General features: G+C 48.6%; 1 protein-coding gene across 2 annotated transcripts in view; it reads right to left on the reverse strand.

The window, feature by feature from the left end:
* The window catches only part of LOC149365886 (metalloprotease TIKI2-like), a 149405-nt gene that overhangs the window by 112458 nt on the left and 9835 nt on the right, over nucleotides 1–27112 (reverse strand). Inside the window, exon 2 of one of the 2 annotated variants that reach the window (XM_089547042.1) lies at nucleotides 7552–7611. The exons of the other annotated variant lie outside the window; for it this stretch is intronic. Within the exon in view, the coding sequence (XP_089403168.1) occupies nucleotides 7552–7611 (60 nt within the window). The remainder of the gene's footprint in view (nucleotides 1–7551; nucleotides 7612–27112) is intronic. 2 annotated transcript variants of the gene reach the window in all.

The following is a 27112-nucleotide window of genomic DNA, read 5'->3' on the forward strand; positions in this document are numbered from 1 at the left end:
CGATGGATAGATTACCGAAGAAAGAACAAAATTGAGGTATCACCAACAGCGGTTGTTTTCGTAAGCAACATGGTGTGCGTAGCTTTAAGTACTGTGAAGAGATTTTAGCTCTCATTCTCGTCAAACTAAGTCAAACGTCGTCCGGAAACCGCGGCAAACCTGAAAGCGAACATGAAGCCGAACTACTTTCGAACTTTTCCGTCAGAGCGATGTGAAGCAGGAAAAACAAACTTTGTAGCAACATTGGCCCGAGTGGATTCGAACAAACTCTGGCGCAAACAGAAGAGCTCTTTTTCCGGATTCTTTATAGAGCGCTCTACTATGTGTTCTAAATGGTAGCCTTTCGGGCGGTGTTGGAAATAGTCCTCTTCGTCAACGTTCGTCTGCTTTTTATTCCTCCGAGGATCCCCGAGGATAGGTTACACCACCATTCACTTCCTAACGGTGATCACGGAGTCATTTCCGGTGGTGACGTGACAACTTTGAATAGAACTGCGGGAAAAGTCTTAATGCCAATATTTCGGGGGCAAGAAATGCGCCTTTTCCTGCCGGAAAAAAAGAAAAGAACATCGATATATCGCAGAAAGACCACGGAATCAATTTCTGCTAACAACAAGGGTTGAATGGAGTTGTCCCTTTAACGTGACGCGGCGTTCATTACAAGCTGCGATGACCGAGTGAGTGAGGGCGACCGAATTTTCGGGACGGGTTGCGGCCGGGTTCCTGGGCGTTGCGTGCGCGGCCTGGGCTTGTTTATTGACTCGCCTCATCCAGGCACGACTCGCTCCTTTCAAGTGGCCGGTGCTATTTCGATCCGGAGAAAGCCCGGGCCGCGCTCGGGGTGAGGAACACGCGCAGTGTGTGCCTGCCTGCACCCGCCACCGGTTGCTGTAGCCCGCCCAGCTGTGGGCGGATTCCGTCTGGCAGAGGTCGAATTCAGTGCGCGGCGCTGTGCTGTGAACCGCGGAGAGCGTTCAGGAAGCTTAGTGTCTCAGCTTCATTACGTACTCTCACTCGGGAAAGGTCTTTGTGATGCTATGTTAGGAAAACTAGAATTCGGAGTCTAGTGCAATATTTCACGGCAGCAGTTGTTAATACGGCGACAGCTGTTAAAGGAAGGGGCGCTGAAACGCTTTTTGTGGAGAGTACATAAATTGGCTCAGTCGCTACATTCCGTCGTCATGAACAGCTGGGCCAAATAACATACTTCTACACGCCAAAAAGAACCCACAATTGAGCGTGAAAGTTGGCGACCCCTTTCCGGCGACCTTTTCATGCTCGCGCACTCCTCGGTCTGACGTTGCTGCATGCGTAATTTTGTTCGGAGATGGCTCATCTTCACCATCAGCCTGACTACTCCCACTGCAGGGCAAATGCCTCTCCCATGTCTCTCCAATTAACCTTGTCCTTCGCCAGCTGCAGCCACCGTGTCCCTTGGGAGGAGCTTAACCCAGATCACAGCCCTCTCCTTTCTTTTAAAGAAATTACTGAGCACTATCGTGCCGAACACCGGCGATACCCAGTTCCTATGAAAGGACTGGGTAAAGCTGGCGAACGAATTCTCCTCAGGCTCTTTACAAACACCCTGCTGTGCCCGGCGGTTCTCAAGCACTTTAATCCTTCTTTTGACGGCCGCTGCTCATTCTGTGGGGAGGTGGCCGACACCTTCCACATGGTTTGGGCATGCAGAAAAAATCCTTCTCTCCCCCCAATCACCCCTTCCCCTACCCTAGAGGACTGGGAGGCGGCCCTACTCAGCTGCCAGGAACTATCGGCCCAGCAGGCCCTGGTTCGGCGGACTTGTGTAGCGGTCTCGACCAACGGGATCCCGGAATGAGGGACTCCGACTAGTATTGTAAGGGGTGAGACCCACTAGGGGCCTCTGCCCGAGCACCTCTCTGTACATTACTAAATAAATGCTTTTCTCCTCCTCCTCCTCCTCCCCGCAAACTTCTTAATCTCATCCGCCCACCTAACTTTCTGCCGCCCCCTGCTACGCTTGCCTTCTCTTGGAATCCACTCCGTTACCCTTATAGGACCAGCTGTTATCTTGCCTTCGCATTACGTGCTCTGCCCAAGCCCACTTCTTCCTCTTGATTTCGCCTAGAATGTCATTAACAAGCATCTGTTCCCTCACCCACTCCGCCCGCTTCCGATCTCTTAACTTACACCTATCATTTTTCTTTCCATAGCTCGGTGTGTTTTCCTTAACTTAAGCTGAACCTTTTTCTTTAGCCTCTACCTTTCTGCCCCATAGGTGAGCATCGGTAAGATACAGCTGTTGTATACTTTTCTCTTGAAGGATATGGATATTGGTTAGATTCTGTTATACGTTCGACATCTACCATGGCAACAGCCAATAAGCCGCGTCGCTTCGCCGAATCAGGAAGCTCCGCCCCACGGGGAATTCCCGCGCGCGTCGGCAGCCAGCCAGCGGAGGAGCGCCGACCTTTCAGCGTGCAAAAAAGTGACGAGAGGAGAAGGAAAGGCGCGAAGACGTAAAAAAAAAAAAAAAATCAAACATTTTGCTATAGATAACTCAGCTTCTGCAAAACGCATTTAAAAAGTTCTCTCTGAAGGATATTCGTGAAGCGGCGTTCTTTAACACCCCAGCAATACCGCACCTTCATTGAAATCCCCACTAAGGACAGGTTGTCCATTTGTGCGGCGTCGGTGTTGTTCGCGTCGTGACATGTGACGTCATGACAGCGCGCCGCTCTGATTGGTCCGGTTAGAGTGACGTTACGCGAGGCTTGACTTATATGCGGGCAAGTGTGGATGGATAGATAAGCAACAGTGCGATACGTACGATCGAACGTGAAACACAATTTCGTATACCCTCAAGGGGAATTAGCCAAAACACAGGCAGTGACTTCCATCACCCCCCCCCCCCCCCCCCCCCTTTCCCACTGTCGCTCCCTTGATTCCTTCACTACGGCTTCCCTCATAGCCTGAGTTGTTTTGGGACGTTAAACCCCAATAAACCAATAAACTAAACCTTGATTCCATTCCTCAAAAAGGTGCTCACACAGAACGAGAGTTACCGGGAATTTCTTTTTGGGTACAACCTCCTCTTTCTTATTTCACAGCCCTAGCGAAAATACAGTCGAATTTGGATATATCGAACTCGAAGGGGATCGCTAAATAATTCTATATATCGACAATTCGATACATAAAATGTGACAGTAGATAAGCTTATATGCAATCTAGAAGCAAGAATGCATTGCATCCATGCTGGAGATGCGCTTTTTTGCAGCGACCAGCCGCTCGCTGGCGTACTGTCAGCGCACGGCTTAATATGTGTTGAGTACGGCTAACCTGTTTGGGAACTAGCCGCTGCCTACCATAATGTGTATAATCCCGCTAAAGTACCCATAAGTGGAATAATCGCTCAGTAACATACTGTTAACTTCCGCTACGCCTTCGACAGCGAAGCACGTACGCCAGGCGAGATACGCTGCTAGTGCTTAGTCAGGTTGGCTTCGCGGGTTTACAGCTGTGTGAAGTGGAAAATCAGTACAAGAGATCGAAGGCTAGCTTCAAGTTCACTCCACGTCCGCCTGATCACACAATTTCACAGTGCTAGCGCTGCCAGCAGCTGCTCAAGGCCGTGCAGCCGACTAGACTCCGCGCGCGAAAAGTAATCGAAGAACGCTGTTAGGAGAAGCACCACTTGGAAGGGCGCGGCGCGCAGTTCGATATATCGAACGAACGGAGAAATTGGAGTTCGATATACCGCGCGACATTCCTACACTCTAACGAAGGATTTTCAAGGGGATAATCTGTGCGTTCGATATATCCAGTAATTCGAAATATCCGGGTTTGACATATCGGGGCTCTACAGTAGCAGAGCTATAGTAGCCTGTTTGCTTATCGGAAACTGACAGGCAAATAGTCTCAAACGAAATGCATATCAAACCGAAAATATAATAGGCGATTAAATTCCCTGTCGCTGGGAAGCAGAATTTGCAAGGCTGTCACGGTGACAGACGTCTGCATTTGAACGACACATGCATTAACGTTCTTTGGGAACAATGCGAGATCGAAGTACTTGCTCAGAATACATAAATATTACTATTAGATATTCATTATGTGTCGCGCAAAACGCTGCAGGTTTGCCTGTAAGGCCGCAGTAATTGCTGATGTCAAAGAAGTTAGCGCTGGTTTTGTTTCAAATTGTACATGTTGCTCGCTCTTAGACTGAAAGAAACTCATAACAGAATGATAAGGAGCCTTAATACAGCAGTGTATTAGACCAATACATACTTCTGTTAGGATTTTCTCGAGGGAGCGTCAAACCGAAAGATAAGCAGATGAGTACTTTATACAGTGTCCCTCTAGTGGTGCCTTTCATCAGGACGGCATCATCTCGCTGCGCTGACTTTAATGCCTGTTCCGTTTCTCGAGATGTCCGTCGACCGTTTTCTCCGGGCTTATATTATGGCTAGTGCCCTCAAAAGCCACGAGCTCTTCCTCGAGTCTTCCTCGTTAGGGATATTGGCCACAGACTCTTCCCTCAAATACTACTCCAGGAGTCATCTCCCATAAGTGAGCAGCGGATGTACGCGATGAGTCGCAGAACATTTCCTTTCCTCCACCCCATCTATGTTTCAGGACCAAGGCATTCAGTGCTGCTCATTTACTTTTCTTCGTGAACCTGGCAGAAGGCGCAATCGGCGGCAGACCTAAAAAAAAAAAAGACTAAAAACCCACCTCTTTTTCGACAACCGCAGATTACTCGGGAACGCACAAAAGGTGCTCTCAAACGACTGCACTCGCATTGCCACCCAACGCGTATGCGCCGTCCGTGACCTACAAGCCGCGTGTAGGTATGATGACAACGGGAAGAGGGGCAGGGGGGAGGGAGAGAAGGGGGGGGCCGGGGGTGTCGTGGCCGCGAAGAATCGGCGCTTTCGAAAGCGCTTCTCGCGAAGTATAGAATATCCCGCGCTCCAAGGGGCGCGCACGAAATTTCTGATCTTCCTCTGTGGCGCGCCCTCTCGGAACCGCATCCATCACGGCAGAGACAGGTCCGGCGAGGCCTCTTTGCTCTTTTTGACCTTAGTTTGGAAGAGGTCTGGGGCGAAAGGTCGCCCTTCCTGGTCATCCTCCGCCCGTATCTGCCGGCTCAACTCTGCCCCAGCGCAACCCCGGCAATAATCCCCGGCACGCCGGCATAGGCACGGCCTCGACTGCTGGGCTCTCTTTTCCTCCTCTCTCTTTCCTTCTTTCTCTCGAAACACTTTCTTCAGGCAGAGTACGGACCCTTGGACACGCGCTCGCTACATTCAAGCAAATGCACTTTGTATCCTGCAGCCGCTTCAAAAAAACGGCGGTGGGTCAGTGGTTACGGCACTCGGATGCTGACCCAAACTGCTGACCCGAACCGCTGACCTGGAGGACGCTGGTTCGATCCCGGCGGCGGTTGTCGAATTTCGATGGAGGCGTAATTCCAGAAGCCCGTGCACTGTGCGATGTCAGTGCACGTTAAAAAAAACCCAAGTTGGCGATATTTTCGGAGCCCTCCACTACGGCGTCCCTCACAGCCTGAGTTGCTCTGGGACGTTATGCCCCATAAACCATAAACCAACCATCTATGAAGGCGAAATTCCAGATGCCCGTGTACTGCGCGATGTCAGTGCACATTAAGGGAACCCCAGGTGTTCTAAATTATCCTCAACATTCTACTACGGCGTCTGCCATAGTCTGAGTCGATTTAGGACGTTAAATTTAGGACGTTAAGAACCATTAGGATTTAGAACGTTAAAAACCAAAGCAATCAACAAAATCCAGTAATATGCGATATGGGGCTCTAGTTTGTTCATACTCAGATTTCTTTTATGCGCACAGAAAGACGACACAATAAGACAAGGTAGACAGGACGGAGCGCAAACTTGCGCTCCGTCCTGTCTACCTTGTCTTATTGTGTCGTCTTTCTGTGCGCATAAAAGAAATCTGAGCAATCAACAAAACCCCACTGACGTCAGGCAGGTTGTTATTTTTTGTCGTATAGGAGAGACAACGAAGGTTAAAAAGGCCAACGTTATTGTGAGCTTTGTGACGTTACAAATGCTCCATTTCGGTCGCAAAAGGGCACGAAAAGATAGACTAAACGACGAAGAAGCCCACAAATCTGCGTCACGAGTCTGGATACAAAAAAAAAATGCAAATACAATTTTTCAGCGGAATAAGCTTTTTTTTACTGCCGAGCGAACGTCAGAATAGTCATGCACCAAATGCTCTGCTTTCGGACTTCACTAGAGCCAAAATCGGATGGAGGTGTCCTTCAAAGACTTGAGGCACTGCATCTACCAATTCCCACCCTCGATCGTGGAAGTGTACATGCAGCAGGCTCATATATATGACACGTACCCGAGTCTGGCGGCGAGCTTCTCTGTGATGACTACAGCGGTTAGAGCTTGAGGTGCCATCTAGTGCGCACAGCGATCAAAACCATGACGGGTTTCCAGCGCCGGGCGCTATTATTTTTCATTGCTTTTACTCGCCCACCCTAATTTTAGTCCTTTTCATGAGCTTCTCAATCCGGTCTTGGATCAATTCCTTATTTTCAATCAATTCCACCGGAGCCAACCTTCAAGTGTTCATGAATCTTGAACGGCACGCGATTCCGCCGTAATTGTTTCTCAAAATCACTGAGATGGAAAAAGGCCGTTGCGGTCACTCACATACCGCGGAAATGCCGGGAAGTGTGAACTTTTGTATTCCACTTGACTGAAAAAGCGGATTCGGTTCTGAGAATAGGGCTTTTTTCGAGGCAAAGCCTCCTAGGAATACTTTGTTAATTTTCATATGTGCGCAGTTTTTAGAATCACGGCGCTGTTATGTTTTAGAAGTCGAATCCACGGTTTCAGCCAGACAGTAGCCATGCCAAATATAATGTTCACGCTTCTAATAATGCTGATGGCTGTATGATTTAGCCTGCCGTCCGCAAAATTTTGAATCAATGAGGCCTACAGGCATACTGAAACAACAATATAATCGCTGCTAACTTTCACAACCCCCTCTTCCATGCGGCCGTAATGCCAGCGAGAGAACGAAGATCTAGTATATAGCAATTTCTGTATGCTTTACCCGATCTCAAACGGAATCGTGACATCACAGTCTCTGCTCGTAAGAACGATCATGTAAAAGAAACGAAACACTTGGTGTCCATACGCTCTTTAAGATGGTCACGCCTCCTTCCCCACGGGTAATTTTGAGAAACTCTGTATGAGTACAGCTACGAAAGGTGCAAGACAATGAAGGCAATACACGGCCACCTTAACGCTGACTAGCAACTGAAACTTTATTCAAGTCGTGGAAAGCTCAGCTGTTAGTCAGCGGTGTTGCGGAGCGTTCGGTTCTGAGCCTTGCTGTCCTTAGCGTCAGTGTACACTCTATACAGAAAGGTGTAAAAAGGGAGTAAAGCTGTCCTCTACCGCGCACGTCCTTTTGAAAGGGTGTGCACTAGAGGAGAGTTTACTCCCGTTTTACTCCCATATAGGTGTATTAGTGTTTAGAGTGCAGGAGAGGAGGTGATGCTCAGCTTACAGTGTCGCAGGAGGCTTGACTCCGGTGCTTGGACGAAGGGACAGCGCTCGATTGGGGACCCTGCGCGGAAGACAGCGGATGGGAAAAACCACATGCGGTCAGAATACTTCTCCCCAGGCTATATTTGACGTCATAATCAGGCCGACACAGCATCCACTGGGTTCTGCAGGGTTGTGACATCACAACAGGGTCCCTCAGCCAAACAACAATACTACGTGCCCGTGAAGAAAAAAAAAAGCAGTTTACCTAGAAATAAAAAAGGCAGTCAGGCGGAATAAACCGTTTTCCTTTTGGTCGCGAGCCGGGCACGATGCACTCTAAACACGTAAAAAGAAAGTGAGCTATGCTTAGCTTAGTCCCTTCTACGAAAGGGGGGACAGTTTACTCCCTTTTTGACTCCCTTTTATTTAGTGCACCTCTACAGCACTGTCAAACGTTCGTTCCGTGGGTACCCATTTGCCAAAAGTAGCCGAGCAACAGGTTTTTGCTTCTCAAAAGTGTAACGGAGCATTTACAGCAGCCCTAAAGACCGAACGGTGCCATACTGTAAGGACAAGGTCTCACCTTTCTTTACACAGAATCAGAGCTTAAGGGCTGCCATGAGTGCTTCGCTATGCGGCTAAGAAACAAGCCACCTGTGCCGGGTTACTTTCGGCAAAGACTGTACATGTAGTACGAGAACCTCATACCCCCGAGTAGGGCAACATTACATTGAAGCAACTCTAAGTTAAATAGGGTCAGTAATTAGCGCCATTAATTAGCGTTCCTAATTAAGTTCTGTAACGCTATTGGATTATTTTCATGTATGAGCATGTACAAATACACAGAGGCCGACAGATAGTTACACAAGGGACAGTCTACGAGCATTTTGTGCTGATCGGTCTCTTCTTACATCATTGTCTGTCGGCTTTTTGCGCTCTTCCATGGCCATACTGATTAGACTTCACTTTTCCCACAAGAGTTAAACTGGAAGTACCGGATCGTCAAGCACCTCTGGAAAACTAGTCGCATGACTGGCGGCGTGCTTGGTTTTGTCAAATGCACTATAGGGGACAAATATCGCCATGACGACGTCCGATTGGCGATCCGGACGGTGCCATGTGTGCCAGCGAATGCCTGCACACAGAGAAGTGGCACACATCGGAGATTAGGATTGCAACTCCGCAAGTGTGGTCTCGAGTCACCGGGAAATAAAGAAGCTACGAATAGTGTATGGCGTGCGCACTGCATATCCTATTTGTTCGAGTGTTCTTAGCTTCTCTTGAAGACTTTTGTATCCAATAGTGTGTTGTACGCACTACATATCCCATTTGTTCGACTGTTGTTCACGCGTCCTGAAGACCTTTGTCTCCAACAGTGTATGTCGTACGCACTACATATCCCATTTGTTCGACTGTTGTTCACGCATCTTGAAGACCTTTGTCTCCAACAGTGTATGTCGTACACATTACAAATCCTATTTTTTCGAATGTTGTTGACGCATTTTGAATACTTTTTTTCTCCAATAGTGGCTCTACATATCCTATTTATTTCAAACCTTCCATGACGTCATAGACCTGAAAACGCCGTACCCCCGCACCCAGTAAACTTAAGTCGTGACTCAGCGCCTGCGTCTCGTTGCCCTGGTGGTCAGCCGGCGCTCTACCGTTCCTCTTATTTATACCCTTACGGCTCTCTCTCACCGGCGGGGCCAGAAACCGCCGGACCGGATGTCATCTCGCTGACGGGCGCAGCTGTCGTCTCCAGCGTTCGCGAGCGAGGATCTCACGTGCCCTCCCGTCCGAGCGCATCTTGTTGGAGAGCGGCGAAGAGGGGTGGGCGCCAAAGCCCCGTGGCAGCAGCGACGCTAAGTTTAGGGCCCCCGACACGAAGCACGCGTCATCCGTCACCGTGGGTCCGACCAGCGAGACCGTCCGCGCCGCCATTATCCCCTTGCTCGAGCAGATGCTTGCCGCACAGGGCTTGGGCTGTGTGTCCCGCGGTCGTTGCGACGGTCCGGCCGGAAGAGGTGACAGCTCCAGAACGCAGGGCGCGCGCACCCCGTCAGGAGAACGGTGCTTTATTTGGGACCGGTTTTGTGCGAGCTCCATTCAGGTGCGAAGAAGGGGAGGCGAAGTGCGCGTGCTCGGTTGTGGCGAAGCCGATCTTTGGCGTTTCCGGGGCAAGAATAGTCTCGGCACTTGAATACGACGGCTAGGCTAAGGTTAGACTATGCAGGAAGGGAAGTCGAGTTAACTTTCACAGGTGAGGCGTTTATTCTTAATCATTTATAAGCCTCACTGACACTATCACTGTGGGTTTACGTGCAAACCTCGGCGGTAGAGGTGGCGCGGTGCGGTATGGAGTGATGTGGCGTGGTACGGTATCGTACGCAATGGTGTGGTATGGCGTGACATTGTATGGTGTGGAACGGCATGGGAAAGCACGGCATAGTATGGTATGACATGACATGGTATGGTATGGTACGGCATGGAAAAGCATGGCGTGGTATGGTATGGTATCGTGTGGTATGGTATGGCATGACGTGGTATGGTATGGAACGGCATGGAAAAGCATGGTATGGTATGGTGCGGCATAACATGTTTTGGTATGGTATGGAATAGAAAGGCATGACGTGGTGTGGTGTGGTGTGGCATGACATGGTATGGTACGGTATGGAAAATAACACCATCTGTCGGGCTAGTTGGTTGCGATCCATATGTATCAGCAGCGCGAACACCACACAGGAAGAAGAAGGAGAAGAAGGTAAAGAGCGCTGAACCATGGTCAACATTTCCGGCGCTGTCCTCCTCGGTTCCACCGCGAACTTGGGTCCGTGACCAAGGACCATGGTTCATGGTTCAGCGCTCTTTACCTTCTTCTCCTTCTTCTTCCTGTGTGGTGTTCGCGCTGCTGATACATATGGTATGGAAAAGCATGGCGTGGTATGGTATGGCATGACATGATATGGTACGGCATGGCAAAGCATGGCATGGTATGATGCGGAACTTCATAGGAAAGCATGACATGGTATGGTATAGTGGGTGCGGTGTGGTATCAGTGGGCACCGGGCTTCTTCTTTTGGTACCGAGTTGAACTTCGAGAGTAGCAGTTTCGGCTAGTCAGTGAAATTTTAGGGAGGCACTGCGCAAGACGAAAATGACCCTGGAATAGGACTCAAGAGCCTGCGTCCCTGTTCCTGTATCCCATTCTTCCCTCTCTTTGCACCACTCGATTTCTAGCCTCGCTTAACGATCCTTTAACACCACCGGCTCGACTGCAGACCCCATGTACGACACTGCGCTGTCGGAGGGTGCGCGCTCTTATAGAGGCGAGAAAGTTTTGAGGTAGGGCACTCCTAACCGCGGTCACCGTAAATTAGAAACCATGGGCTTAGACCGACGTGTCTATATACGCGTCTATATACGGTCTATATACCGAGAGAAGTTGCGACGACTACCGTTTGAAGATAGGGGCGTTCAAAGTGCCCCAACCGTCAAGTGAGGTACGCCGAATCTGGCTATAATATATATTTTTAATGTAGACCGCTATTTTTTCATTCAAGAATAATCGAACGACCTTCGGTGAAAAGTTTCAAGCAAGTAATATACATATTGAAGAAGGAAACAGTCAATGAAACCAACGAAAGGAAGGGAATGTTTCTATATTTTAAAATTTCTGATGTAAATCAATGGGAAAATAATAGTGTAATCGTTTTATGGCTGAAAGACAGTTGATAAGAAAGAAAAGAAAGACAGCCAAATGCTGCCTGTGTGATCTGAGCTCAGGAGCTGCGAATTTCGCGTACGGTGTCCTTACCAGCATGGAAGACCATAGGCCTCTGGCGCAGTTTGGCGAAACATGTTGAAATATACGAGACAATAATATACAAGCTAGCTGACCAAAACAATGCGCGATGTAAAAAGGATTGCGGTGATGGCAATTTTATGAACACGAGAACAGGAACAATGGAAAAGAGCAAAAGAGCGTTCTCAAGATTGAAACGCTGAGTGAAAATTGACCAAGACAAAACGCTCATCGAAACGCGGTCTCGCATATTGCGGCAGCCAGAAACGTTCAAACTGTGCTTTGCTGAAGTCCTTCCCAAGTTCTCGTTAAAGTGCGATAAAGTAAGAAAGTGATGGCTCCCCGAAACGTTGACTGCATTCACTTTTGCATCGACTTTCAGAGTTTTTTTTTTTTGCTAGTGTTTTATTTTAGCGTTAGTGCAGAAATTGCAGGTCATTCTGAAAAACTGCAGCCAGCTGAAATGTTTGCAGCAAAGTACCATTTCTGTACCTTTATTAACCAAGTTTAAATTAAAGCTATACAAAAGATATCACGTGGCAGCGGTGCTACTTTGGGGTCCTAAGGGGCGTCTCGGACAACAGAATTCGCTTCTCTAAGGACCGCCGTCCCCGACGAGGCTCTGCGCGTGCACTGGTCGAAGGATATGCGTCAGCAGCCGTTGCGTAAAGTCTTGCTCAAAAGTCGTAAAGCCACAGCGTTCACCTGCAGGGAAATGAATGTCCCTGAAAATCTCCATGTAGCGGATAATTGGAAATACAAGTCGATAAGGAAGCTTCTCTACATTCAGAAGAAACGTTCTGCTAGTATTTCAAGGTCCTTTGGTCCTTAATAGTGCCCTTAATAGAAAGAAACTTCGAATTATTTCCCTGTGCAGCCGATTTCCCTAATTTAAATCCGATGAAACATGCCGGCTCCCGCCTTTTTTTTTTTTTAATTTCCCGCAAACGGTGGGAGGAGTCGACCAACCTTCCAACCAGCCCCGTGGCGGCTTGCCGCTCTGCCATCGGCGGAGTGATACGTAGTGATCGGCGAAAGGAAAGAGTCCACGCGTATTTTTATTTCCGTGGGCCTAATTTGCAGCTATGTAGTCTTTGACTAGACCTATTTATTCACGGAAATCTAAAAGAAGAAAAATAAAAGCGAAATCAAAGTCGCCACGCGACCGCCTGAAAGACACTCCATGCGTTGGTCGACTCCTCCCACCATCTGCAGGGAATTCAAAAAAAGAAAGGCGGGAGCCGGACGTTAATCCGATTTAAATGAGGGAAATCGGCCGCACAGGGCAATAATTCGAAGTTTCAAAGAATGCTCGGAATGTGTAGATCGAGCTCCCGCGGCAAAAAGACGCGTTCAGATTCCTCTTCAGTGACCAAGACAGTGCGTTCCGTTTTGTTTGATAATCCCTCCCCTCTCCCATTATCTAATCCCCTCAAGGGCCCTTAGGGCTTCTGAAGTAAATAAATAAATATTTAAATATTTCAGTTAGCCGCCGCGGTGGCTAAGTGATCAAGGCGCTCGGCTGCTGGCCCAAAAGACGCGGGTTCGATCCCGGCCGCGGCGGTCGAATTTCGATGGTGTCGAAATTTTCGATGCCCGTGTACTCTCCATGTCAGTGCACGTTAATGAACCCCAGGTGGTCGAAATTTCCGGAGCCCTCCACTACGGCGTCCCTCATGACCGGAGTTGCTTTGGGATATTTAGCCCCCCTATAAACCACAAATATGAAAGTTAAATATTTGGGCTTGACGATTAGCAGTAAATTAATTGGAAATTGCAAATTCAGAGCGTATGCACGAAGGCTTATAACGAGTCTTGTTCCCTGCGCAGAAGACTAAAACGTGCCCTTTCCCAGCGTTAAGCGTGAGGCCTATCGCACCTTGGTTCGTCCGGCCTTATAGAGTATGCGGCAATTGCGAGGGATCCATGCAGTACCAAAGATGTTTCCAGACTGCAAACAGGTCTGATTACAGGCCTATGTCATCAGTTGCTAACATTCTGAAGCAGCTTGGACCGGAGCCACTCCAAGCACGACGAAATCTAGCGAAATCAAAAATCCCAAAATTTAATCTACCTTCCGAAAACAGCTTTACAGAGAGATAAATATTTGCTTCCTCCCACCGAAAAGATCGTCACGCCTCGACCATTCCAAAGCATTGCCCCCGTATGTTTTTCGAAATCGTTCTTTTCACACACCATCGAACAGTTGGAGCTGTCTGCCGTCATCAGTTGTTCTATGCGCTGATGTCGCTACGTTTGAGCGCACAGTAAACACGCTCCTCTTGTAAATCTATCCTGCCTGGGCAGTGCCGCTGCCTACAGTATTGTGAGAGAAATAAATAAATAAAATACAAGTCTGCTTTGGTTTATGGGGGTTTAACGTCCCAATGAGACTCGGCTATGAGGAACGCCGAATTGAAGGGCTCCGGAAATTTCGCCCACCTAGGGCTCTTTAAATGAACGCTGACATTGTACAGTACACGGGCCTCTACAATTTCGTCTCCATCGAAATTCGACCGCCGCAGAAGGGATCGAACCCGTGTCTTTCGGGTCAGCAGCCGAGCGCAATAACCACTGAGCCACCGCAGCGGCTAAATACAAATATGTTGCAGAACAAGTGAGCATATCAATGTTACATACTAGACGATCACTTAGTAAGCGTGGCAACGGGTGGCGCAAGAAAATTGCGATGACACTTCGGCAACTAAAGTGTTGAGAGGCGAAAGCCGAGGACACTATGCCGTGACGACTTCCGGTGGATGAGACGTCACACCGTTTCCGTAGCTATATCGATACCCAAATTATACATCTTTCGGGGATCCTAAGTGTTAATTACGTTTAATTACACATTTTCCATCTAATTTGACACAAATCCAACGTTTCCCCGACCATTCTGACAATTTTCACTATGCCGTGGCGACTTCCGGTGGATGTGACGTCACACCGTTCCCGTGGCTATACCGATCCATTTTCTACATTTTTGCCTATATTTAATAATCTAATTACCCTGTAGTCATCAAAATTGCCTTCCAGGTTCATGTTTTCCCCCTCTATCTGAAGCAACCATTGGTTTTCTTCTATCTTCCTTAGTTCCCGAGTTAAACGCGTGTTAAACGCTTTGTTAACAGACGGACGACAGTATGAGCCATTAAAGGCTTTCGCCTTAAAATTTGCATGATATTTGCTGACTACAATTAAGTGCGGAACACACTAAGTCCCTGCACTTCGCGCTGCGTAGACGACTAAGCGCTTTATGAGGTTCACAAGTGAGCTGAAATTACTACGGTTATATGTTTTCACATTTTTTTTCGTAAACTGAAACCAAGCGGTGGTTCATCTTCACCGCCATCGTCTCAAACAATGAAAAAAATAACAAAGCACGCTCTTTACGGGAACAGCGGTGCATAGACACCACTCGGCAGCGTACTACACGGGCAGCCTAGGAGAAGCCGAGCGGCGCGCAGCCACTTGATCGCGCGCTGTGTTTGCCTTTCCTGCCCTCCTCCTTCCTTCCTTCTCTTCCCCTCCCCTGTCCTTCTCTCCCCGCGAGAAGAGTTCCTCTACAGCGCTGGGGCGCCTGCGGAGGCTGTTAGCTTAGGCAAATTGCGCCGCCTTGTTCTCGTTAAATTTCCGATCACAAGAGGGAAGAAAAGACCCCGGCGCGCGCACTGCGCCTCTCCTGCCCCCTCCAGTTTCAATTTTTCACGATGTCTATCTGGTAACTTATTGTTGTTCGACTCTTTCCTACTGAGCTGTTGCTTCTGTTCGTGGGTGGGCTCTTCCTGGTGTGAAGTGCAGGGGAGGGGGAGGCTGAGAGCGAGGGAGAGAAAGGGAAAGAGTGTGCGACACTGCACTCACTCTTCCTCCTCCTCCTCTCCTACTTTCCATTTCTTTTTTTTTACATTCGACGATCAGCAAACCACCTTCGAAGCCGCGCGGTGCATACTCTCTCCATCCCACTCCTGTCTCTCTCCCTTGCCCTCTTCCTTCATTGCCTTGCGTATTTCGATGTGTACACACATACGCGCACGCACGCACGCACAAGGGAGGCACTCATGCTGTCTCCATACATTTCTTTTCCTTTTGTGTGTGTGTCACGTTCAGTTCGCTCCTTCGTATGTTTAACTTATGGGGCAAACAGAGCAGGAGGGGGGGGGGGGGGGGGGGCAAAAGTAGAGTGAAGTACGGTTGGTTATAAAGCGCCTCCGCGGTGGTCGCAGTTTTTTTTTTCTTTGTGCTGTGCTGGGATGAACGCGGCCGCTGCGAGGCGAGGCAAGGCCACTACTTGTAGGCGATCTTATCGGGAACAATGGGCGCGGCTACCTTGGACTGCTAGCGCACAGAACACTCTTGAAGATCACAGCGCGGATAGCACGGACGGAAGGAACGACTAAGAACTGACGAGCATAGCGCTCAACTTATGAGAGACGTTGCAGAAAACAAAATTTCGCACTGGACGTCACGTAATAAAGGGCGCGAACATCGGCAAGGCATAAGACATAAAAACCGTGTCTTAACTGCATAGTAGTAGTAGTAGTAGTAGTAGTAGTAGTAGTAGTAGTAGTAGTAGTAGTAGTAGTAGTAGTAGTAGTAGTAGTTTATATAAAGATAATAAAAAGAAGGAAACCATTTTTGCTAGCCCCGGCATCTGCCATCGCTACGGGAAGCACCTGAGCTGGGGAAGTGGAAATAGAGGGATAGCAGGCAGACTGGAGAAATGAAATGAAAGAGATGAGGGGCAGGCAGAAAGGATAGGGAGGTGAGAGGTACAATATACAAGTATTCTATTTACACTATGGCATATGTGCAGGTCGGGCGCGTGTGATGTCCATTTAACTGCATATGCAGAAAAAGAGATTTGGCAAGGACTTGCACTTCCAAAAGCTTCATCTCTTAGCGATATCATGTAGGCGCTTGAAATTCGGACGCCTGCAGGGTGTTAAACACACATAGGGGAAACGTTTCAATTAGGAAATCTACAAATTGTGTTCAGTATGCCGGATCCTTCCAATGCACAACAATGTTCACTTCAGCACGGTGAAGTTCTGGGTCATTTGGTTCGACATGTGCAAGGGTAAAAAGAACAGCGACAAGGACAAGACGTTGGAAGGAAAACGGACAGGACGAGCGGTCCTTCCTGCGTCCTGTTCCTGTCGCGGTTCTTTTCACCCTTGAAAGTTCATTCCCGATGCATACGGTCACACCTCTGCTTGTGTCATCATTCCGGCACTTGATGTGAACCACATCCCGAATATTTTTTTGGTACACCATGGCCTTCGGGTCAACTTAAGTCGAGGGGCGCGAGGCTATGGAGGATGCTCGACTGATCAACGTCAGCCAGTTCAGCAGTTGAAAAGCAATGTTGAACCAGTCGCTCACCTACAAGATGTGGTGGGGGAGGGCCGCCCTGGGATTCTGAAAGTACTCAGGGAAAATGCCATCCGGAGTCAACAGCATAGGAATGACTGCTTAATTCAGCGTCTCTACACATACACGTTACCATCCATCATACGCCCAATGCAGATGTGACCAACAAGCCTGCGTCATTACAGACGGCATCAGGCGACAACCTAGCCGGCGCCCTTCATTTTGAAATGTTCGTACCATTGGCGATCGTCCCTGCTCCCGCATCGCATGTTTTCACGGTTCACCTCACCGCTTCCGCACAACAGCGCTTCGTCTGAGAAAAGAATATAGTGACACCGAAATCTCCATAACCTCTGATAAACCCTACTACCATTTACAAAACCCATTCACCTATTCGAATGAGAAAATAATTAAGTTATTTGCTCATGCATGCTTAATTCTGGGACACCCTGTAGGCATTATCGCGTGAGCTGCGGAAAAGGAGCAGTTGTGCTTGAAGCTTAATGGACACGCAAACAGTTTGTAGTGGAGATGCGTACGCCCACCTGTCTTCCTCAAATAGGGGCGTACTTTCGATAGAATCCGTAAATTGGAGATCAGAAACGACCACGTTTGGAAGAACAGTTTTGATTTCGCAGGAGCGTATGGGTTATGGTCAGGTGGTAATTCCACACATTAAAACTTCGCTCAAGAATAGACAAATACAGAGGAGAACATGCGCAACGCAAGAAGAACAGAGGGGCACGTAATCGCAAAGAATAAAACTAGCGAGAGGGGCGTAGCAAAGAACGCAGGACGACGCTGGACGACGGTGGACTTTAATGTGACTGTATTTCAGGGAAGCTCACATATAAATCCCGCAACAATGATTGCGCGCATGCGCAACACATGACCATTCTCATGAAGAGACAGAACTTACAACGAAAGTGGAAAAAAAATTATTTGTGTGCCATCGTGGGCTACTGATCAACTGTATTTATTTGCTAGTTAGTAGTAGTTACCAACTAATACTAATGACTCAAAGGTCTTTCCAGTAAACGCCTTTAGGTCATAGGCCCTAGGGTGAAGGCCTTTAGAAAAGACCACAGGACATACCCGCCGCTTTTAACCAAGCCACCACGTCACTTCCGGCTTTTCACTCCCGGTTTAGGTTACGTCACTTCCGGATCACTTCCGGCCTGATGACGTCACTTCTGGCCTAGGGGACCATGACGACTTCAAACAAAATTTCCGCGACCATTCTTACGGTAAACAATGACAACGCCAGGTTTCGTTGCTGATGATTAAAAATTCGCGTCTTCTACGACCGGCAACTTCACCAGTGCATCACCATCTGCAAGCATCTGCTTTCCGAGGTGCGGCTCTTAAGATTTTGCTCCAGCCCCTTATTTTTCAGCGCCTAAGAATGAAAGTGTTCTTAAAGAACGGAGTGCACTTGTGCTTTCTGCAGTGCTTAGAGCGGATGGCCCTGTTTTGCGCATGCGCGGAATCATTGCTGAAGAGTTTGGGCGCGAACTTGATCAATCCTCCTTGGCATACTCGGAATACTCCACTCGAAACGCTGTGATTGCCCTCATCTTCTTTTTGTCCAAATTTCGCAGATATATTTTCCTGCTTGCCTAGACAAAAAATAAAAAATCTGAAACAAGTCGAAAGGTAGTAGAAGTTGGGTATATTCGCAAGTGAAGTATACAGTCCAGAAGCTTCGCAAACACGACGTGATCGTAACGGCAACGATTGTACGATTGACCTCACAGATATCAGTGTCATACATCTTTCGCAATCGCAGATTAACAGCTTTAACTATTAATGCCAAAGCATCAGGTGGTTATGTTAACGCCGGAAGTGTCCGCAAAATGTGTCTCCGGAAGTTTGTCCCCCGTGACGTCACTGGGGAGCTCGTTCCCCAATTATGATAGTGATAGTTGGTGATAGCGATTATGATGATGGTGAGGATTATGATGATAGCAATAGTGTTAGACGGTATTAGCGATGACGATGGAGGCGGAATTCTAGAGGCCCGTGTACTGTGCGATGTCAGTGCACGTTAAAGAACCCCAGGTGGTCGAAATTTCCGGAGTCCTCCACTACGGCTTCCCTCATAGCCTGAGTCACTTTGGGACGTTAAACCCCATAATACCAAACCATAAAACCGATGATGTTAGTGGTGATGATAGTAATGATGATGCTAGCTACAGCAAAAAGGTCGTGGGTTCGAGCTCTGAAAAATTTGTAGGTTCAAGTCCCGCAAAATGTCGCGGGTTCGAGTCCCGGAAAGGTCGAGGGTTCGTGTCCCGTGGAGTTCGTGGGAAATGAAAAATGGAGGGAGAAAGAGAGAAACGGGAACTGCTCTCGCATTTCCGCTTTTGCTATTACATCAGTGCTTTATTTTCTGTGCCGACAATACAGCGATAGTCACGTGCTCATCACAAACGTCTGTAGCAAGTCTTCGCACAGGTCGATTTCAGATTTGGGCGACGCCAGCGAAAAGAGCGCCGGCTGCCGACAAGTGCCGCGCATTAAAGGCAGCGTGCGCGTTTATCTGCGTGTTCTCTCGGGGTTTAAAATACATAAACGGTTTTCGCGTTCAGTGCGTCGAGAGTTCGCGTTATGCTTTTTTCAAAGCTAGCATGGGCGCCTTTTTCGAACCTTTTGACGGTCGATAATCTGGTAGCTGATCTTGCTGCATCGAAGGCAGAAAACGCCCCAGTAGTGGCATTAAAAACACTTAAATGACGTCACGATGCGGGTGAAATAAATATCCTGTATACCTTATCGCATTTCGTCGCTCTTTGGGCGTTGTAAGAGACCAGATAATTTCTTTGTTTTCTAATCTCTTTCTGCACTTAGTGAAACTCGTTGCAGGAGCGCTCGATTCGTCTTGTGTTAGCAACCAACTCGAAATAAGCGAACAAACAAAAAGAAGGAAACGGAAGAAGGAAGCACAACATCGATTGGCGCCGCAGCAAAGGAAATAGAAAAAGGAAAGAAAGAAACATCGAGCGGCGCTGTTCCGGAAAATCCGATGAACATGTTTCGCCGTTTCGTACGCGACGAGGAATTCCGCGTGGTGCGAATCCGAGCCGCGCGCTCCCCTGCGACGCGACGAACCCATGGCTGGAGACCCGGCGCTTTCTTGGAATCGATTTAATTTTCACGCCCCCCCCCCCCCCCCCCCCCCTCCTTCACCCCCCGCCCCCGGGCGCGCCGGCGTGTCGAAGCCACCTTGGCGTGCATAGCACGCATACCATCCTGTAATATACGCCCTTCATATACTGTATATACACCGTGTATATATGTCACGTGTGAGTGCATATATCGTCTGCAAATATGCAGCGGTACGTGTGGTCGAAGTTCATTGACACATGTCTCGCTCCTGCGAGATCGATGAAGGCAGTACCAAAGAGCAAAATTTCACTTCCACCGATTTCGCTTTGGTTTTATGGGGTTTAACGTCCCAAAGCGACTCAGGCTATGAGAGACGCCGTAGTGAAGGGCTCCGGAAATTTCGACCACCTGGGGTTTTTTTAACGTGCACTGACATCGCACAGTACACGGGCCTCTAGAACTTCTCCTCCAAAGAAATTCAGCCGCCGCGGCCGGGGTCGAACCCGCGTCTTTCGGGTCAGCAGCCGAGCACCATAACCACTGAGCCACCGCGGCGGCCTAGATTTTACTGAGAGAAACGACATTTATCACGTTCCTCCCAAACCACGGCGACAATTTTAAATGCGCAAAAGTCATTACTACTCCTTAGCTCGGGTTGCGCTTCAAACAGAGCTGCACGCCTAGTCAGTATCTGTGTCTTGGACTGTCGCTTCTGAGTGTGCTTTTAGACCTAATCCTAAATTAAAGGTGCACTGAAGAGGAATCTGAACTCGTATTTTTATCGCCTCAACTTGATCTACATGTCCCGAGCGTTTTTATAAACTTCGAATTATTACCCTGTGAGGTCGGTTTCCTTATTTTAAATCCGATTAAACGTCCCGGCTCCCACCTTTTTTTTTTTTTTTAATTCCCCGCAGACGGTGGGAGGAATCGACCAACCTTCCAACTAGCCCCGTGGCGGCTTACCGCTCTGCCATCGGCGGAGTGATACGTAGTGATCGGCGAAAGCAAAGAGTCCACGCGTGTATTTATCTCCGTGGGCCTAATTTGCGGCTATGTAGTCTCTGACTAGATCTATTTATTGACGAAAACCTAAAAAAAAAACAAATAAAAGCGAATGCCAAGCTGCCACGCAACTGCCTGAAAGGCACTCCATGCGTTGGTGGACTCCTCCCACCGTCTGCGGGGAATTCAAAATAAAAAGGCGGGAGCAGGACGCTAATCCAATTTAAGTTAGGGTAATCGGCCGCACAGGACAATAAATTGAAGTTGCTAAGAATGCTCCGAACGTGTAGATCGACTTCCCGCGGCAAAAAAACGAGTTTCGATTCCTCTTCAGTGCCCATTTAAGCCGCGTCATCAATAACAAGCTTTAAAAGAGGGTTAAATTATTAGTTACCTGAAACAACCCTCTTAAAGAACACTGAAGGACAAGTCCATCCACTTATTGTTAGTAAAAACTGGCTCTATGGCTCTTTGTAGGTATCTTAACGTTCGTCCGACAGCGAAAAAAAAAACACTTATGGCCAAGGAAATTAAATTTTAAAAAATTGCCGCCGCTCAATTCAAACTCTTGACGTCATGTAGTCGAGGGTTCGACGGCATACCGTCTGGTCAGGAATCATGGCTTGACGAGACTCACCGGTCACTGACCATGGTCAAACACAAATGACGTTTCGAAACGCTACGGCTCTCTTGTTCACTATGAGCGACCGGCTGGACGTCCCGGGCTTTTTGTAGCGGTTAGTATCGTTTTTAGACATTTAGCGTAGATAGGGTGCAATGTGCCATCATTCTTATTTATTGTGTTAGGCGTAGTCTGGATGATTAGTGACTCGAGATTTCGGTGGGCTGATACATTCTTTTCTGTTGCCACTATATCTGCTTCGTCCCAGTTAATTTCATGGCCAGTCTCTTGCGCATGCTCCGCGATTGCGTTCGTTGTCGCTTTTCCTTTTCGTACGTCGTACTGATGTTCTTTCAGGCGTCTCGTGAGATCTTTCGTTTTGCCTATGTAAACTGATGAACAGTCGGCGCAGGCGATTTTGTAAACCACGCCGGGAAACTTGGCACGAGGGAGCTGATCTTTCACGTTTACCAGCTCATTTCTTATCTTGCCTGTTGGTAGATGTACAACACGTTCAGTACGGTCCGCTGTTAGACGGAACATGCGATCGTGTGCCCTCTGCGCTTCACGAAACCCTGCCGCCTAGACGCGGCGAGAACAGGCGGCATGATGCGCATGCACGGAACGACCAGCCGTCATGCTTACTGAGCATGCGTCTTGTGCCGACAATTCTCACAAGTTCCCGGCGGCAGCGCTCCGCGAAGCGCGGAGGCCACGCGATCGCATGTTCCCTTTAACAGTGGACCGTACTGTACGCCGTGCTTGCGGAACATCCGCGCCAGCGCCTCGCTGGTCCCTGATACATACGGGATAGGGGCTCGCTTCGGTTTCGGTGCGTTGGCACTTTCGTCTTCCCTGGCAGTAGGTTTCTTCGATGGAGCCAATCTTCTTTGCGTGTTCCGAATGAAGGAAAGCGGGTGCCCGTTTCTTTTTCAGTCATTTTCCACGGTCTTCATTTCGTGGTTTAGGGCTGCATCTTCACTGCATACTTCCCTGGCGCCTTTGATTAGGGATGTAACCACTGACCGCTGGTGACTGACTGGGTGCGCTGAATTGAAATTTGCTCATTGCTCATTGGTTGCTCATTTTGAACAAGGGAGCCGTAGCGCTCCCGAAACGTCATTTGTGTTTGACCATGGTCAGTGACCAGTGAATCTCATCAAGTCTTGACGTCATCATCGAGGAGGCATGGTTGCCGCCGTTTCGAAGTGAATGGAGCTGTAGGTCAGACTCTATAATCAGCGGAAAAAATTCGGTGTCGACGCACCGCAGTTTAGTTGCGAAATAGACTGGTGGGTGGCGACACCTGTTATTCGTTTTTTAACACATTTTAGATTATAAAAACTATGTTTTCGGTGAGAGTGGTCTCTTTGTCGCTACAATGTGCCAGTCTATTGATACATGCCAACTATAATTTGTCCTCAGTGTCGTCTTAAGCACTTAGATAACCGGTAGGTTTATGTCCTCCCTTCAGCTTTGTCCCATATGTAACTAACCTTCCCTGGAAGGCGAATTTTTGTTGGTAATCGGGTTTAACCTTATTTTTAAGAGATATGTTCCGGATGCAAGAATTGGGTAAAATTTCTACCCGATTTTTTTAAGGGCCGTACATAAACGCCTCGGAAGAGCATCATTCGGGAAAAACATATTCGAGCTGTTGATGAGTTCAGGACAGCGCTGCCATGGCAGCGACTAGTTGATGCATCAACTGGTCGTACTGGCTAACTCAGCAGATAAATACTAGACCGCTGGGAGCTGGAACCGACGACACGCCTTTCATAAAAAATGGTAGTGGCTTAGCTCAGCTATGCCAGGTTATACGTAGCGAGAGGTACTGTAATCCGTGGTTACGTCTAGTTGTTTGGCTTATTGTCAAGGCTACGTGTTAGACATTAATGACGAGACATGTGGTGAAGGCGGCACGTGCTATTCAACTTAATTTACTGCTAGAAAGACGGCCCGGTGATCCGTGAAGTAACACGCGGCCGTCTCGGTCGGAGGCGCGGTTCTGCTGTCACTCGGCTCCTCGCGCATGCGCAGAACTGGCGACCAACAGCCACAGCGAAACGGCGAGACTGCGGGTAATGCAGCTCTCGCTACAATAATCGTTTTTTACGAAACGAGAAGTAAATTATGATGATGATGTGCACCCGTCTAATCATTTCGCAAATCTGACTGCTCTTCACGGCGACAGTCCGGGTCTTGAGCATTGGACAGGAATGGTTTGCCACTTGAATGGCTGACAGGTCGCATTCAGGTTTAAGAGAACCACCGTGCATATCCTTTGGCTCAGTCCTCTTTTTGACTGTCCCCGCTGGGCCGTGCCATCTGAGCACTAGACCACTCTCGGAAGCCAAGGATATTAGACCACAGTTTTACAGTTTCGAGGACCACATATGCATACAACTGCTGCATCAGCACCTAATACTGACCGGCTTCGGGGGTCGTTTTAGAATATACGTGCACTTCGATGCGTGTGCTTCTTTCTATACTTTGCCACATTTCGTTCTATTATTCTCTTCCTTGAATGCGGAGTAGCCAAAGAGACTCACCCGGCTATGCCCGTCATCAGCAGCCAAGTTTCGAGAAACTGTATGGGTTAACCCTTGTTGCAAAGGAGCGTTCTTTTTGTTTTGTTGTTAAGGGTGTGAGGACTCACGCCGTTTATTTACGACCAGGGGTGGCGAGTGCATTTCCGGTCGGAGCGAAAATCCCGCTTCGGGGTGTTATGTTACAACGGAACGGCTTGGGCGAGCCCGGGACCCTACGCGACGTTCCTGGGAGCCAGCGGGTGTGAGTGTGTGTGTCCTTTTTTTAAGCACGAAAATGAGAGAGAGAGAAAAAAAAAACGTAAGGATGAAGAAAGTGACACAAAAGAAAGGAGAGCGAGGGTTTTGTGTGCAAACATATGTGACTGAGCGGCATAGAGCGGTTGTTAAGGCTTGCTAGTCATCATCACCATCAGCCTGACTACGCCCACTGCAGGGCAGAGGCCTCTCCCATGTCTCTCAAATTAACCCTGTCCTGTGCCAGTTGAGGCCACCGTATTCTTGCGAACTTCTTAATCTCATCCGCCCACCGAACTTTCTGCCGCCCCCTGCTACGCTTGCCTTCTCTTGGAATCCACTACGTTACCCTTAAGGACCAGCTCTTATCTTGCCTTCGCATTACATGCCCTGCCCAAGCTACTTCTTCCTCTTGATTTCAACTAGGATGTCACTAACCCACGTTTGTTCCCTCACCCATTCCGCCCGCTTACGATCTCTTGACGTTACACCTTTCATTTTTATTTTCATAGCTCACGTTGTCCTTAACTTAAGCTGAACCCTCTTTGTCAGCCTCCGAGCCGCCGCGGTGGCTCAATGGCTATGGTGCTCGGCTGCTGACCCAAAAGACGCGGGTTCGATCCCGGCCGCGGCGGCTAGAATTTCTTTGGAGGAGAAATTCTAGAGGCCCGTGTACTGTGCGATGTCAGTGCACGTTAAAGAACCCCAGGTGGTCGAAATTTCCGGAGCCCTCCACTACGGCGTCTCTCATAGCCTTAGTCGCTTTGGGACGTTAAACCCCATAAACCAAACCATCTTTGTCAGCCTCCACGTTTCTGACCCATAGGTTGGTACCGGTAAAATACATGTGTTGTATACTTTTGCCTTGAGGGATATTGAAAAATTGCCATTCAGGATCTGAGAGAACCTGCCATATGCGCTCCACCCCATTTTTATTCTTCTTGTTATTTCCCTGTCATGATCCCAATCAGCGGTCACTACATGCCCTAAACAGACGTATTCCCTTACCACTTCCAGCCTCCTCGCTACCAACTGTGAACTTCTGTTCCCTTGATAGACTGTTGAACATTTGTTTGATTTTCTGAATGTTGCTAATGAATATTGTTTTCTTGTTATTTTATTGTAAGTCATCTGTAGTTTATGGAAAAGTGGCAATGATCAATTTGGCCAACCTGATCCGGCCACCTGCACTACTAACAATTGAAAACCACTGGGTTGCGCTCATACATGTGAATGTCAGTTGTAGGCGACCTCCACTGTTTCAAATCTACTTCACCCCAGGACATTCCTCCATTACAGCTCACAAGCGGTGAGAGCTATATATATATATATATATATATATATATATATATATATATATATATATATATATATATATATATAGTAGTTGCAGGAGGTCTTGTCGTTCAATGGGCCAGGAAGACTTGTAGAAGAAGGGGTCACAACCTTGCAATTATCTTAATTTAATACCGACAGTTTCGGACGGGGGACCGTCCTTCCTCAGGGTATATATATATATATATATATATAACAACGTAAACAACGCCTCCGCTAGACTGATAGTGCTATAGTTCCAAACAAACATTAATCGCCGAAGGTAATCATCTAAAGGAGTACCAGCTGCTATGTGACAGATGATATAGTCACCGGCAGACGCAAGCCTATATACGCACTGAGCGCTGCTTTACTGGCCCTTACAGTACCGAAAGGAAGAATGTTCTAAACGAAGACCAGATCCGCTGCAAGGTTTCTGCGATCCTACCGCATGCAGGGCGCACTGCGCGCACCTGTAGCTCGTACACAACATCGTTAGTCTCGAGCACCATTAATGCAAGCATCGTAAACGCCATCGCATCCCCGGGAACCTTCGGTGGGGCTATACTCGTGCTTGCAGCTAGTTCGTAAGGTATATAGAGGTATGAAGACATTGTACGCGCTGTCATCCCAATGCTCGTAAGAGAGTGCCCGAAACTGCACATTAGCATCAGCTGCTGCATCGGGCGGGGAAGAAAGAAATACGAAAGTCAAAGAGTCCACTTTGGCTGAGCGCCGCTGGCTACAGCAGCGAATAAACAGGGTCCGCTCTCAATGTTTGCCTTTCATGTGCTTCCTTCCTGGCTGCTGTCGGCGCGCGCACCTGTAATTATACGGCTATAGAGAAAGGGGGGGGGGGGGGGAGAGAAAGGGAGAGTAGCCCCGTCTCGTGAGGAGTGTAATTACTGGAGATGAGAGCTTCGCAATTAAAGGCACGCCGCGTCCGAATCGGGCCCGGGCAACAACAGCGTGCTTGCCGCGAAATGCACGCCGGCAGAGGAGACAGAGGACGACGCATCGAACCGAGTAATCTGCTGCGAGCCGCTTCGGGGAAGCAGCGCGCGGTGACCGCGCGTTCCGACGACGCGAAGGGAGAGTGTCTGCGGTGTCCCTCTCTCCGGATAGGAGGTCACGTGATATGCGTGCCTTGCTGTGGCATACTCAGATGCTATAGTCTGGTTTGGTTTGGTTTATGGGGTTTAACGTCCCAAAGCGACTAAGGCTATGAGAGACGCCGTATTGAAGGTCTCCGGAAATTTCAACCACGTGGGGTTCTTCAACGTGCACTGACATCGCGCAGTACACGGGCCTCTAGAATTTCTCCTCCAAAGAAATTCAACCGCCGCGGCCGGGATCGAACCCACGTCTTTCGGGTTCAGATGCTATAGTCACGCTTGCCGGGAACTGGCCATATAGAAACTATTTTCTTCGTGGAACTATGCGAGTGACCGACTGTGTACAAACATACCCCCCCGTCAAAAGTAAACAGCTCAAGTGGTTTGCTTGCGAGGCCTTCAGCGCGCCTTGTTATGCACACTCAGCGACCGTAATCTCTAGAACGACATACGCAGCA

This window comes from Amblyomma mixtum, chromosome 1, assembly GCF_055824585.1.
Source record: "Amblyomma mixtum isolate Tamu chromosome 1, ASM5582458v1, whole genome shotgun sequence".
NCBI lineage: Eukaryota > Metazoa > Arthropoda > Arachnida > Ixodida > Ixodidae > Amblyomma > Amblyomma mixtum.